The sequence below is a fragment of the Loxodonta africana genome, chromosome 1 (assembly GCF_030014295.1).
Source record: "Loxodonta africana isolate mLoxAfr1 chromosome 1, mLoxAfr1.hap2, whole genome shotgun sequence".
In the NCBI taxonomy this organism is placed as follows: domain Eukaryota; kingdom Metazoa; phylum Chordata; class Mammalia; order Proboscidea; family Elephantidae; genus Loxodonta; species Loxodonta africana.
This window is the reverse complement of record NC_087342.1, coordinates 17427238-17440264: the sequence shown is the minus strand read 5'-3', so window position 1 is coordinate 17440264 and position 13027 is coordinate 17427238. Positions and strand designations below refer to the sequence as shown.

At 48.8% G+C, this 13027-nt stretch overlaps 1 protein-coding gene across 1 annotated transcript in view; it reads left to right on the top strand.

Annotated features, from left to right (window-relative positions):
* The window catches only part of MUC4 (mucin 4, cell surface associated), a 41026-nt gene that overhangs the window by 6689 nt on the left and 21310 nt on the right, over nucleotides 1-13027 (top strand). The window contains exons 2-11 of the mRNA XM_064295050.1: nucleotides 105-233; nucleotides 482-634; nucleotides 2632-2765; nucleotides 3605-3769; nucleotides 4600-4755; nucleotides 6338-6468; nucleotides 8991-9079; nucleotides 10931-11110; nucleotides 11299-11424; nucleotides 12251-12370. Of these exons, the coding sequence (XP_064151120.1) occupies nucleotides 105-233; nucleotides 482-634; nucleotides 2632-2765; nucleotides 3605-3769; nucleotides 4600-4755; nucleotides 6338-6468; nucleotides 8991-9079; nucleotides 10931-11110; nucleotides 11299-11424; nucleotides 12251-12370 (1383 nt within the window). The remainder of the gene's footprint in view (nucleotides 1-104; nucleotides 234-481; nucleotides 635-2631; nucleotides 2766-3604; nucleotides 3770-4599; nucleotides 4756-6337; nucleotides 6469-8990; nucleotides 9080-10930; nucleotides 11111-11298; nucleotides 11425-12250; nucleotides 12371-13027) is intronic.

Here is a 13027-nt window from a genome sequence, read left to right as displayed (position 1 = left end):
TGAAGCACACCCCGCTCTGAATCCACTTTCTCTGGTTATGTAAGCTTGCTCATACCATGTCATGTTTCTATATTTCAAGTGTAATTCTTCATTCTCTCAATCAGCCCCTGGTCCTGCAGTCACGTGGAGCTCCACCACTGCATTCACAGGTCACACAAACCCTCTGCCTTATGTCAATGCTTCCACATCAGCCACAGCTTCCTCAGGCTCCACTGTTAAGCCTCAGACCCCAGGTATGTGGGAAGTCTAGATCATGCTTGAGAAAGGACAGTGTCTTAGTGTTAATCTGCTAGGGTGGGGGTGACACACTATCCATCCGTCCCAGCAGAATACTATCTGTAGGAAGTGGGTTGGTCATGGCTCTGCCCTGCAATCACAGGACAGGAGAAGGGGGGTTTCTAGCTTTCTCTTTCACCTCCTGAATTATTTCATTCTCTTTGACTGCAAGACCCATTCTTTTCTCCTCTTCTTACATACCCAGGAATGATGACAGCCTCACTAAGGACAAGCAGTGAGAGAAGCACAGCAACGTCACTACCAACAACATCCTTATGGACCCTTACAACCTCAACTCCCAGCACATCCACAGTCACCCACTCAACAGCCCCCCCAGTCCCTAGCAAGCCTGACAGAGGCAAGTGATTCCATAGAGCTGGGACCTCTCCACCCTGAGATTGAGTTAGATGCAGAGGTTGTGGTAACTGGAGCCATGGAACTAGGATTGGATCTACACATGAGGATCCATGTGGGAGAGTTGGGGGAACTGGATCTCCAGCTTGTGGGTTTCTCTACTGCCACATCTGGGCCATGGGAAGTCTAACTTGCTCCCCACCTCCTGTTTATAACCTATTGCCATCAAGTCGATTCCAACTCATAGTGACCCTATAGGACAGAGTAGAACTGCCTCACAGGGTTTCCAAGGAGCATCTGATAGATTGGAACTGCTGATATTTTGGCTGTCAGCTGAGCTCTCAACCTCAGCGCCACCAGGGCTCCACCTCCCCTTTATAGGGGTGATATAACTGAGTGTTCAGTCTCTGCCTGCTTGCTCACAGGCTCTGCCCTTTCAGGTTAGAAAGGCCTTATCAGAGTCACTGGGTGGTGTAAAAGGTTAAGCACTCAGCTTCTAACCAAAAGGTTAGCTGTTCAAATCTACCCAGTGGCACCGCAGAAGAAAGGCCTGGTGGTTTACTTCCAAAAGAGCACAGCCATTGAAAACTCTATGGAGTGCAGTTCTACCCTGACACACATGGATAGGGCCACCATGAGTTAGAATCAACCCAATGGCGAAGGGCATAGTGGTCAGTGAGACAACATCAGAGCTGGGTGCTAAGGGCCTGCCTTGGGCTGGAGAGAGAGATGATCAAGGCACAGTCCTTGCCCTCAAGAAGCTCAGTTTAGCCCAAGAGACAGATCAACAAAAATATAATTATTAGAGCTCTGATAGGTGTAGGTAGAGAGTCAAGCCCGGGTATTAGGAACATACAATGGCAAGCACCTGGGGCATTGGGGGGAGGGTTTAAGGTGAACCAGGGGCTCGCTGGCAAAAGTGAATAGAATCTGGGGGAAGGGGAGCATTCTAGGCAGAGAGGAGGCCTAGACAGCGGGAATAAAGGTATGGAAGTGGAAAGTAGTCCTACAGTATTACAGGGGGAGGAGATCCCCAAAGTATTTGGGGTTGCAGGAAGTAAAGGTAGGGAGTGGTAAGAAATGAGGCTGGAGCACGAGGAAGTCCTGGAGGTGATGGGAACCAGGGAGCACATGATTAGCTTTGCATTTTATAACCAGTACTATGGTGGTGTCCCTGGCTCTAAAGGGGAGCAAACGGTTAAGCACCTGACTTGTAGTTGAAAGGCTGGTGGTGTGAACCCACCCCCAGAGGCACCTCGGAAGAGAGGTCTGGTAAACTATTTCTGAAAGGCCTTGAAAACCCTATGGAGTAGTTCTACTCTACACACATGGGGTTGCCATGAGTCGGAATTGACAGCAACTGACAACACCACTGTGGTGGCTGATTTGGAGGCTAAATTTGCAGGAGGTGAGTGAGGAGGCTAGGAGAACAGTTTGGTGGCCTCTGCAGTATTCCAAAAAAGACCAGGTCAGGGCTCCAATGGGTCCTTGGCAGCAGGTATGGAGAGGAGGAGACCCATTTGAGAAATAGGTAGGACAAGTGTCCTCAAACTGGTGCCCAATGCCGTCAATGGGGGCCCTAGGACAAATTCTAGGAGTCTTCAAGTTTATCTAGAGAAATACCACCTTAGGAAACAAGTCTCATTCTATGAAAAGGTCTTTCAATTATGAATTTTCACTGCATCAGAAAATTTTTATCATTTAATCCTTAAAAGAATTATAACTACCATAGCAGATGCAGGACCTGTTTTCTACAAACTGGAATTGAAGTTCTCAAGGACAAGAGTGCCAATTCCAAGGGTAAAATAAGGAGGTGGGTTAAATGTAAATGGTGAGGAGAAGGAGGAGTCCTCAATGGCCCCCAGGTAGAGCCTACTGGGGCCACTTGAGGAATAAAGGACAAGGATGGAAGAGCAGCTTGGGGGAAGCTCTCTGGGATTCTCTTTCAGCCCTAAAGATCAAGTCCCATGAAGATTTCCTATCTTTCTTTGTACTTCCCAGGTGTTCCCCTCTTTCCTTACGGGTTGAATGTTAGAGACCAAGAGTTTGTCAAGAGGACCGTGGACTTTACCTCACCCCTCTTCAAGCCCGAGATTGGCTTCCCCTTTGGCTCCTCTCTCCGGGATTCCCTCTACGTGAGTCCCCAGCTGCAGCCCAAGCCATAGGGCCCTGTTTCTCTCTCCAGCACAGTTATCTCTTAGAGAAAGAGGAAGGGAGAATGGAAGCACCACTGGTAGGCACCTACTGTGTCCCTGCCATGGGCTACAGTGACATTCACAATCTTCTTTAATGTCAGGATGCTAGCAATGACAGGGAGCAAGACAAGGTCTTGCTAACAGTATGGATGGAAGTGTCTTTACCAAGTAAAAAACTCTCCACTGTTTTCACTAGGCCTTTTTATGAGTAGGAAGCTATATTTGGGAAACATGACTATTTCATGCCGTTGCCTTTTCTATAATTATTTCTTAGTTCCCTGGTCCAAGTACCTCATGTCTCCTGGAATAGGGTGGAAACAACAATCCTGGCCCCTCTTGCTCTCAGAGAGGGGAGGCTTAGCCAGGACACACTTGTAGAGAGGGCTAACAGCAATAGGGTGAGGGTATAAATCTTTTTAATCCCACCTGATGTAGCCCAGAGAATTTACTAAGACAGTCAGCTGTGTGAAGGGCTGGTCTATAGTTAGGGATGTGGGGTGGGCAGGATTGTCTACCACTGAAGCAGGACAAAGCATATAGTCTTGGGAAGGATTTAGGGCACGAGGAATGTCTGGAGGGTGAAGAGATTACAGTGCAAAGGGGGCTCATCCTGAAGGTGGGGAGATGGATGAGATGACCTTCCAGGGGTCACTGGCATCTCTGACATTCTACCCAGAGAGGCCCTTGGGGGCCATGCTCCTGAAGAGCTGGCTCCAAAATAGGAAGTTCCCTCCCTGCCCCCCTCCCTAAATGCTAACCAGAAGGTCTCTTATGATCAGTTCACAGACAACGGCCAGATCATTTTCCCTGAGTCCGACTACCAGATTTTCTCCTACCCCAACCCATACCGTAGAGTGTTCACGAGCTGGGACCCTGTGGCCCTGGTGGCTCCCTTTTGGGATGATGCTGATTTCTCCGGCCACCGAGGAACCATGTTCTACCAGGTGGGTCTTTCAAAGCCTAGCATTGGGGATCTCCTGGCAGCTAGCAAGGAGAGGTGAAAGGGCTGTGCCAAGTGCTACTCCTGCCAGACCCTGGGCTCAGGGTGGGCAGGGGGCTACTGCCTTAAATGTGGGGGTGGGTAGGGCTGGAGGTGGTGTTGTAGGGAGCAGAGAGGAAGCAGATAAGGAATATTAAACTATCAGAGACTCAGGAATACCCTGATGCAACCATGAGAAGACCTACCAGGCGACAGGGATGAGTTGGCAATTCAGTGTTTGATTTTAAAATAAGGTTGTAGGGAGTATAGCCTACCAAGTCTGAGACCAGTCAGGATCCCCACCTGTGCTCCTAGAATGGGTATTTCCCATTAGTGGACACACTAATAAAGCTACTGCCTGCAAATGTGTATTGCGCGCCTGCCATGGGAAGGTACTGCAGAGGGTCTAGAGGTGGAGAAACATGGCTCTGTCCTCAAGGAGCCTCCAGTCAGACACAGGAGGTAAAATGTGCACAGTTGGTTCACCGTATCTGAGCCAGTTTGTGCTATGAGGTGCGTAAGTGGACAGTCCAGAGGAGTGCAACATCTGTACTGGCTGGGATTTCTGGGCCTCAACCCACCACTCCACACATCCCCAAGCTTCCCGACAGTCAAAATTTGAACTGATCTCAAGGTCAGAGATGCAGATTGTGAAAATGCAGGCCTGAGAAAGGGAAGGATGGGCCATATGGGTAGACTGAGGTGAGCGAGATCACCATGCAGAATGTGGGGGTCTCTTGGGGGTGCTGAGGTGGGGCCCTCATTCCTTTGTCCTTATCTGCCTTCCTTTCCTAGGAATACAAGACGTTCTATGACGAATACAACCCGCTAGTCCGGCAGGTGGAGTCTTGGATTGAAAAGTTTGCAAACGTCTGGTACTACAAAGCCAGGTGGACCCTAAAGATCACCTGGGTCAATGTTCCTGCCTATCCTGCCAGCTGGACCCTTGGGGTGAGTGGACCCAGGGGCAGCTGCCTGTGCACCCTGCAGGTCAGCCATCCTAGAGCCCCAGGCAGGGACCATGCTTCGAAAATCCTCTGACTTGAGAGCTTGTTGGTTACACCCACCCACTGCCACCATTTGCTAAGTACTCACCAGGTGCTGGGCCTACCTCAGCCCCTAATGGCATAACTAGGGGGAGGTAACAGGTGCGGACCACACTGGGTGACACTCTCAGAGGGGGTGACACCGAAATAGCTATCTATAAAATTTTTGTGCACTGTTTCAGCAGAAATTTATTTTTTTTTAATAATAATACCCCTACGAGGCTAAAACTCTATCCTAATTTACTTTTTGAACCTTCTAATGCGCTTTGGTCAGATCTGTCATTATTACACAATTATGGTGATGCTTCAAATCTCACAATTTCATCTGCTCAAGCTACAAGCACACGCTATGCTATTGTTTTTGTTGCTGCCCTTGTTTTTATAGTTGCTGATTTTGTTAAATTTTCTGGTGCTTTAGCTACGATACTGTGGCAATTAGCATTTGTGAACCTATATCAATAACTTTTTAAAGAATGAAGTAGAAAATAAAGGAAAAGAAGGAATGATATATGAGAGTTACCATTTACAAGTAACATTAGTACAAAAAACATTACTAAGGATTCTATATGATCTGGCACGGGAGGAGGCCCATGGGGTGGGTGACACCAAGAGTTACCGCACCGGCTGACACGAACCTAGTGAAGGAACTGTCAGCGCCCGTTTATATTATCTCACAGTGCCGGGCGCAGGAGGTAATATAAGGTGGCAACAGGAAATGGAAATTTTGTAGGTCAAAAACGACTGTCTACTGGCAGTTATGGTTCAACCTGATATTACTATCCAACTTGTAATTTTGGAGATGAGGAAGATGACAGTTAAAGGGGTTAAGGAACTTGCTTGAGGTCACCCAGCTAGTAAATGGCCAAGCCAGGCCTGCAACCAAAATTTTTTTGACTCCAAACTCTGGCTCTTAACCACAGTGCCACTCAATGGAAGTGGGGCACGCCACACCAACTGGGGGCTCACAAATCTCAGTCACAAAGTTCTTCCTTGTGTCTTGTCTAAAGTCACTCACTTCTTCATTCATTCGACAAAAATTTGTGGACTACCTACTTCATACAAAGCACTCTGCCTTCAGAGAACCTCCAATCTCAACTGTCACGTGTCCTCACACACCAGGTTGAAGGGACATTGTCCTTAAATATCGCTGGGAAACTAATTAAACCTCTCTCAGCTGTCTGGTGTCTTGGCTAATCTCTCAGATTCCTGTAGCTTTCCCTCACAAACCCTCTTTTAACTTGATTGTAACCCAGAGCCCTTTATCTCTCTTCCTTTGAAATAAATCACAAAGAAGGCAAATCCACCATGTTTGGTGCTTTGACACCGAGGGGAAAAGCTGCCCTAGACAATCCCAAATTTGCTCTGGGTAGACCAGAACAGTTGATATGTGCACTGGGGCAGTGGTGTTGGGTACATGGTGGGGCATCAGGGCAGAGACCCCAGATCTCTCACAGGCATCCCTGTGTTTGTTTCCAACCAAACCCTAGACCAACACCTACCAGGCCATCCTCTCCACGGACGGGAGCAAGTCCTATGCTCTGTTTCTCTACCAAAGTGGTGGCATGCAGTGGGACCCTGCCCAGCACCAAGACAACTCGGTCCTCATAGGCTTCTCCAGGTAGGATGGGAGGGGCTGTCAGCACAGACTAAATAATATGAAGTGGTGCAGAGCAGGGTTTCGAAACACACACACACACACACACACACATCTCTTATAACAAGGCACGAATCCTCCTTGCCAGTGGTTTGACTCACACTGACTCCAGTTCCCACTGGAGCCACACACTGACTTGTTTCAAATGAAAACAAAAGCAATCCATTGCCTTTGAGTCGACCCCAACTCATGATGACCCCATGTGTGTCAGAGCAGAACTGTGCTCCATAGGGTTTTCAGTGGCTGATTTTTTGCAAGTAGATTGCAAGACCTTTTTTCCAAGGTACCTCTAGGTAGACTTGAACCTCCAGCCCTTTGGTTAGCAGCCGAGTGCCTTAACTGTTTGTACCACCCAAGGACTCCATTTCAAATAAAAAGGTGCTTATTTGCCTGTCTTTGTCTTTCCTATCCCAACCAACCACGAACTATGCCTTTGCTCACATGCCTAATGACTCACTAACTCTACAGTGTCCCAAATCTGACATACCGACAAAGCAACACAACTGTGGTCTAGCCCCACCAGCCCTGTCACCAGTCAGGGGAACCAATCCCTGTGCCCTGTAATAATTCCCAGTTTTGACTTTCCTGATTTCCACTGACATTAACTGACTTCTCTTGACTTCTCAAATATCATAATAAAAACACCAAACTACCAAACCAAACTCATTGCCATCGAGTCATTTCCAACTCACATCCACCCTACAGGACAGAGTAGAACGGCCCCATAGGGTTTCCAAGGCTGTAATCTTTACGGGAGCAGATCACCAGATCCTTCTCCCAAGGAGCAGCTGGTGGGTTTGAATCACCGACCTTTCAGTTAGCTGCTGAGTGCTTAACTACTATACCACTAGAGGTTCTTCTAATTAAAAATAGCCAACATTTATTCCACTAGGTACTTTATATGCATTATTTTGTTCGATTAGCAGAAAAATCCCATGAGGTATACACTACTTATTATCCCCATTTCACACTTAAGAAAACTGAGGTACAAATGGGTAAGTAATTTACCCAGTCACAGAGCTAGGAAGGGACAAAGCAAGGACTTGAACCCAGACATCTGAGGCTGGGTTCTGCCTCCCTGACTTTCAAAATTAGTCTTAGAATTAACCACTCACCCAGGGGCACCCAACAGCTTATGTGGGTTAGAGTGAAGAGGAAGAGTGGAGGGACGGGGCTGTGGATGGGTGAAGTGTGGGTTTCCACACGTGGATGGAGTTCAGCCTCTGACGCAACAGTTTTCAGCCATCGTGTCTCCAGCTGCTGCTGTGTGGTAAGAGTCACGTGTAGTTTATTACTGGTAATTTGCTGCAAATAGTTTTCTCTTATATTAGGGTATTCAGGATTGCTGGTATAGTTACATTGCCTTCACTTGCGTTTTGACGTGCTGTGGAGAAGAAAGGAGAGGAATTATTCAACCAGTTAGGAAGTTCACACCATCCTGAGTACACACAGTCATCTGTTGTGTCAGAGGGGAGAGAAGACAGGGAGTCTGCTCTGAGGCTGCCGCTCCAGGTTTTCCGCCTTCCTAGAGCAGTGCTTTGAACACGGAAACTGAGGATGGTGATGGTGGTGACAGTGGTGGCAGCTCCCATTTATTGGGTCCCCACACAGTTCTGAGGAACTTACACATGTTACTGCATTTAATCCTCACAACACTGTGAGGTGGATGCTACTATAAGCCTTTTTACACGGATGGGAAAACTAAGACTCAGAGAGGTTAAGTAACTTGCCTATGGTAACCAAGCCAGTGAGTGCTGGAATCAGGAGTTGAATCCCTGACTGCCCAACTCCAGAGACCAGCTCTTAACCAACACAACATACTGTTCCCTACAGAGCCCTTCCCCCCACCAATCTGTGAAAAACAGTTGCCGGGGAGTCAGCTCCGACTCATGGCAAGCCCACGTGTGTCAGAGTAGAACCGTGCTCTATAGCGTTTTTATGGTTGCTTTTTCTGAAGTAGATTGCCAGGCCTTTCTTCCGAGGTGCCTCTAGGTGGACTTGAACCTCCAACATTTAGGTTAGCAGCCAAGCACATAAGCCATTTTTACCACCCAGGGACTCTCTTAAATCCCTAGTTTAAGGGAAACCAATGGAAGGCGGCCTGAACGGTTTGTTGTTTTCACACCCCTGTCTCATGACCAAGTGGAACTGCCAGTTCCTTGCAGTTAGCAAACAGATATGGAATAAGTTGGAGCCATTCCTGTCTCCTCCATCTCTTCTCTCTTGCTCATTACTGGAACTCAGTGATTCTGAGTGGCCAGTCAGCCAACAAACTGACTGACCAACTGACCGATGGTTGACTGACTGACTAGCTGACAGAGTGACTGACTGGATAATTGACAAGCTGATGACTGATGACTGACTGGACTAAGGGAGTAAGTGATCAAAGGGAGGAAGGAAGGAAAAGGAAGGAAGGAAGGAATTGTTGACCGAAATAGAATTCCCTGTGTGTGACAGAGACCTAAGATTCTTTCCTTTGCCTGCAGTGGAGATGGATATTTCCAAAACAGCCCACTGACATTCCGGCCAGTGTGGGAGAAGTATCGTCCAGACCAATTCCTGAATAATGACTCAGGTAAAAGCGCCACCTTCTCTCACTTGAGCTGGTCTCAAATTCCCTTTTGTCCTCCACTCTGTATGCTGTGGCAGTCCTAGAGGGCAGCTCCCTAGCGTCTCCACCATTCCCAAGGGTGTCACCAGCACAGTCTGACCTCCTATAGGAGAAATCGGGACTTGGCACTGGCCAGAGAGGAGCTGCTGCTTTCTGCTCCCTCACACACAGTACAGTCTCATCGTTGGCTACGTCTCCTGCCCAGGATGACCCAAACCCAAGAGATCTTTCAATGAGGGACTAGATCCTAGAAATAAAGGCAGGAGTATTATGGGAGGTAGGGACGTGAATGGACAGTTAGGACAATACTCCAAGTATCCTGTCCCAGGGCTAGGATGAGAACCCAGATGCGGTCCTTTAAGGGAACCTACCAAAGAGTTCTAGAGGTCCAACACTGATTCATTCAACATTTATGGAGTACCTACTGTGTGCCGAATAGTGTGCTGAGAGCCAGGAATATGAAAGAAGGGAAAATGATCCACTAGGTTTGCTCTCAAAGAGCTCGCCCTCAGGTAAGCAGGCTGGTACTTTACTAACAGGAGACAAATTATGTTACCCCCTCCATGACTCAGTGTCATGACCCAATGCCCCAAAGGGAAAGAAATCATGGTTTCCAAAATGTAATAAAACAAAGGACATTTTAACATTGGAAATCAGTCATGTAAATTGTGAAACTCAGGTCCAGTTCTATTTTTTCTGTGGCAAAAAGTTTGGTAATCAGAAATAGAAGTCAAGTCAAATCATGGCTGCCATTTTGTGGAGAGAGCTGCTGAGTCAGATTAGTGCCCTTCTATCAAGATGCATGTGCTGTGACCTAGGGGTAGAATCATGATGGGGTGTGTGTGTGTGTGTGTGTGTGTGTGTGTGTGTGTGTGTGTGTGTTGGGGGAGTGTTTGATGTGTTTCCCCTAACACCAGGTCATTGCAGAGAAGACACGCAAATAATCATAAACAATGATTTTTCTCAAAATCTTAACCAATTGCAGTTATCTTGGCAATTTATGCATTTGTATGGGTTCAAATTTTTTTTTTTTTATGGGTTCAAATTAGGCCAAAACCTAATATACAATGTCCTATAACTGATCGTATTGGGCTTGGGGGTCCTCCTTCTTACCTGAGGCAGCTGCGGTGGGCAATGTGTAAACTTACAACCAATTAAAGGTCTAGTGAAAGCTCAAACCCCCGTTACGGTTTCTTCTCCCAGTTCCTTCTTCCTCCCAAAGATGGCATCTAGGCACAAGGGACACCTTACTCAGCCTCATGGTTTTGGAGCAAGCCCCTACTTTGCATGCTGACCTTCGCTATGGCTCCCAGCTGGCCTCTGGGCATCAGCCTCTGTCTTGGCTACTTTGGCCACTGGAGTCTGTGCTGGGAGATGGGGAGGGTAAAGGAAGTGTCTGATGGAATGACTGGATGGATGGTAGCGTCACTGGCTGAGAGAAGGTACACAGGAACGAACTTGTTTGGGGATGAGAAGGTATTAGAACTTAGAGTAACAGGACAGGGGGGTGGAGGATGGGTGGACTGAGGGTCAGGTCTGGCTCTGAGTTGGGTGCAGGTGAGGCTGCCCTGCACTGGACTTGACCCAGATTTTGCCTAAGATCCAAGCTGTGAGGGTTTTTGGAGCACACGTCAAAGGGGCTTTGGGGAGAAGCCACTGCCAATCTACACTGCGTGAAGCCATCCCTGGAAGAGCTGCCCAGAGAAGGGAGAGTGAGGTGCGAAGATGCACTTCTGAACTTTGGTTGCCCCAAAAGCTAAAACCAAGCCTGCGGTCCAGGCTCTGTGATGACCCCTTTTTTCTTTTGCTCCCCAGGCCTCCGGGGACTGCAGCTCTATAGGCTACACAGGGAAGAAAGGCCCAACTACCGTCTCAAGTGCCTTCAGTGGTTGATGAGACAGCCTCAGTGGCCCAGCTGGGCCTGGAACCAGATCTCCTGCCCTTGCTCCTGGCAGCAGGGACTATGGGACTTACGATTTCAGCCCACCAACATAGGTGACACCTTCTTCCTGTCTCTTGGGGCATCCCCGCTGCCCCTGTACATCCCCTGGGGTAATGCCTGACCTGTCCTTTCTAAGGCACCCTCAGCTTCTTCTGAGAATCCCCACACATGCTCCTCCCCCATTCTTGCCCTACCACAGGCCTCCCCCAGCCTGGCCTGAGTATGTCTGAATTTGTTGCAGGCTGGTGGGGCCTTGGCAATAGACAACTGTGCAGCTTCTCCTCCTGGCGAGGGGGCGTGTGCTGCAGTTACGGGCCCTGGGGAGAGTTTCGAGAAGGCTGGAGAGTGCAGCAACCTTGGCAGTTTGGTACGTGTGTCCACAGAGACCTCAGCCCTGCCTTCTCTAAAGCCCACTGCCCTTCCCAGTCAGAGACCAGCCCTGGGCACTGCACCTGGCAGTAGGACCCTCAAGAATGAGCCTCCTGTCCCCATTTCTTCCCAGCTCCTTCCCCTTTCTGGACCTCAATTTCCCAATCTGTAAAGTTAGGAAGCTTCCAATGTCCCTTCTGGCTCTAACAGCCTAGAAATTTATGAGTGAGTGCCCTCTTGCCCCATCTCCAGTTGGCCTTGTAGCCCCAGCTCAGAGTGGAGGCATCTTTCTAGGGAAGAGGAGGGGGCCTAGTCTATTCCTCAACCCTCTACACCACCCAGATTAGCAGGCTGTTTGGGGGAAGACTTAGAGTTAGCTACTCCCAGAGACCCTGAAAAGGAGCTAGAGAGTACAGGGTCACGTGTCTGGGAGCCAGGTATGTCCGCCCATTCTTCTCCTCCTAACACTGCAGCCTCCTTAGTCCCCAAACCACGCACCACGTCCCCCCCCCGCCCCCCGTCCATTTCAACTACTTTGAGAGGAGTGGAACTCAGCACTCAGTCTTCAAGAAAGGAACTTCCTTTAGCTCCCACCTCCATGTGCCAGGGCCTCAGCTGCACAACGGTTTATCCAATGAGCCTGCAAGGGAGACAGTAACTGGGTAGGCCAATTGCCTAAGATCACCGAGCAGGGCAGGATTCGAACTGAGGCGTACTTGACTCCAAAGCCATGCTATTGGCATGATATCATCCCATCATACCAAGCCTTCCAGCTGAGTTCTCCACTTCCTCCATCTCCCTCAACACTCTTCTCTTCTCCACAGTCCAGGAACTAGAGCCGCAGAATTGGTGTTGCCGCTGGAATGACAAGCCCTTCTTCTGCACCCTGTACCACCAAAGGCAGCCCCGTGTCAGCTGTGCTGGATACAGGCCCCCACGACTGGGTGAGGCAGAGCATCTGGGGAGGGGTAGCCTCTTGGCCACTGGGACATGGAGGCTGGATCATGGAAGGGCTAGCTTGTAGGGCAAAGCTATAGCAACAGGGAAGATGGAGATGCTTCCAGTGTGGTGCTCATGGCCAATGGAGGGGCTTTGTACCTGGGGTTGGGGAACGGGTGAGAAAGGGGCCCAAAAGTTCAAGAGGACTTCTGGGGAGGATTCCATACTCCCATGAACATCTCCCCAGGCTTGAGTCTAACAGCAAATGCCCTGCTTGGGGAGTGAGGGGCCAGGTGGAAATCTCAGTCCCTACAAAAGCTGAACAATGAGAAAGGAAGACAGAAGAATTGATGCATTCGAACTGTGGTGTTGGTGAGGAATACTGGGTATACCATGAACTGCCAAAAGAATAAACAAATCGGTCTTAGAAGACATACAGCCAGAATGCTCCTTAGAAGCAAGGATGGCAAGACTTTGGCTTGCTTACTTTGGACACATCATCAGGAAAGACCAGCCTCTAGAAAAGGACATCATGGTTGGTAGGGGGTCAGTGAAAATGAGGAAAACCCTCAAATAGATGGATTGACATAATAGCCACAACAATGGACTCAAACATACCAACAATCATGAAGACGGTGCAGGACCAGCCAAAGTTTCGTTCT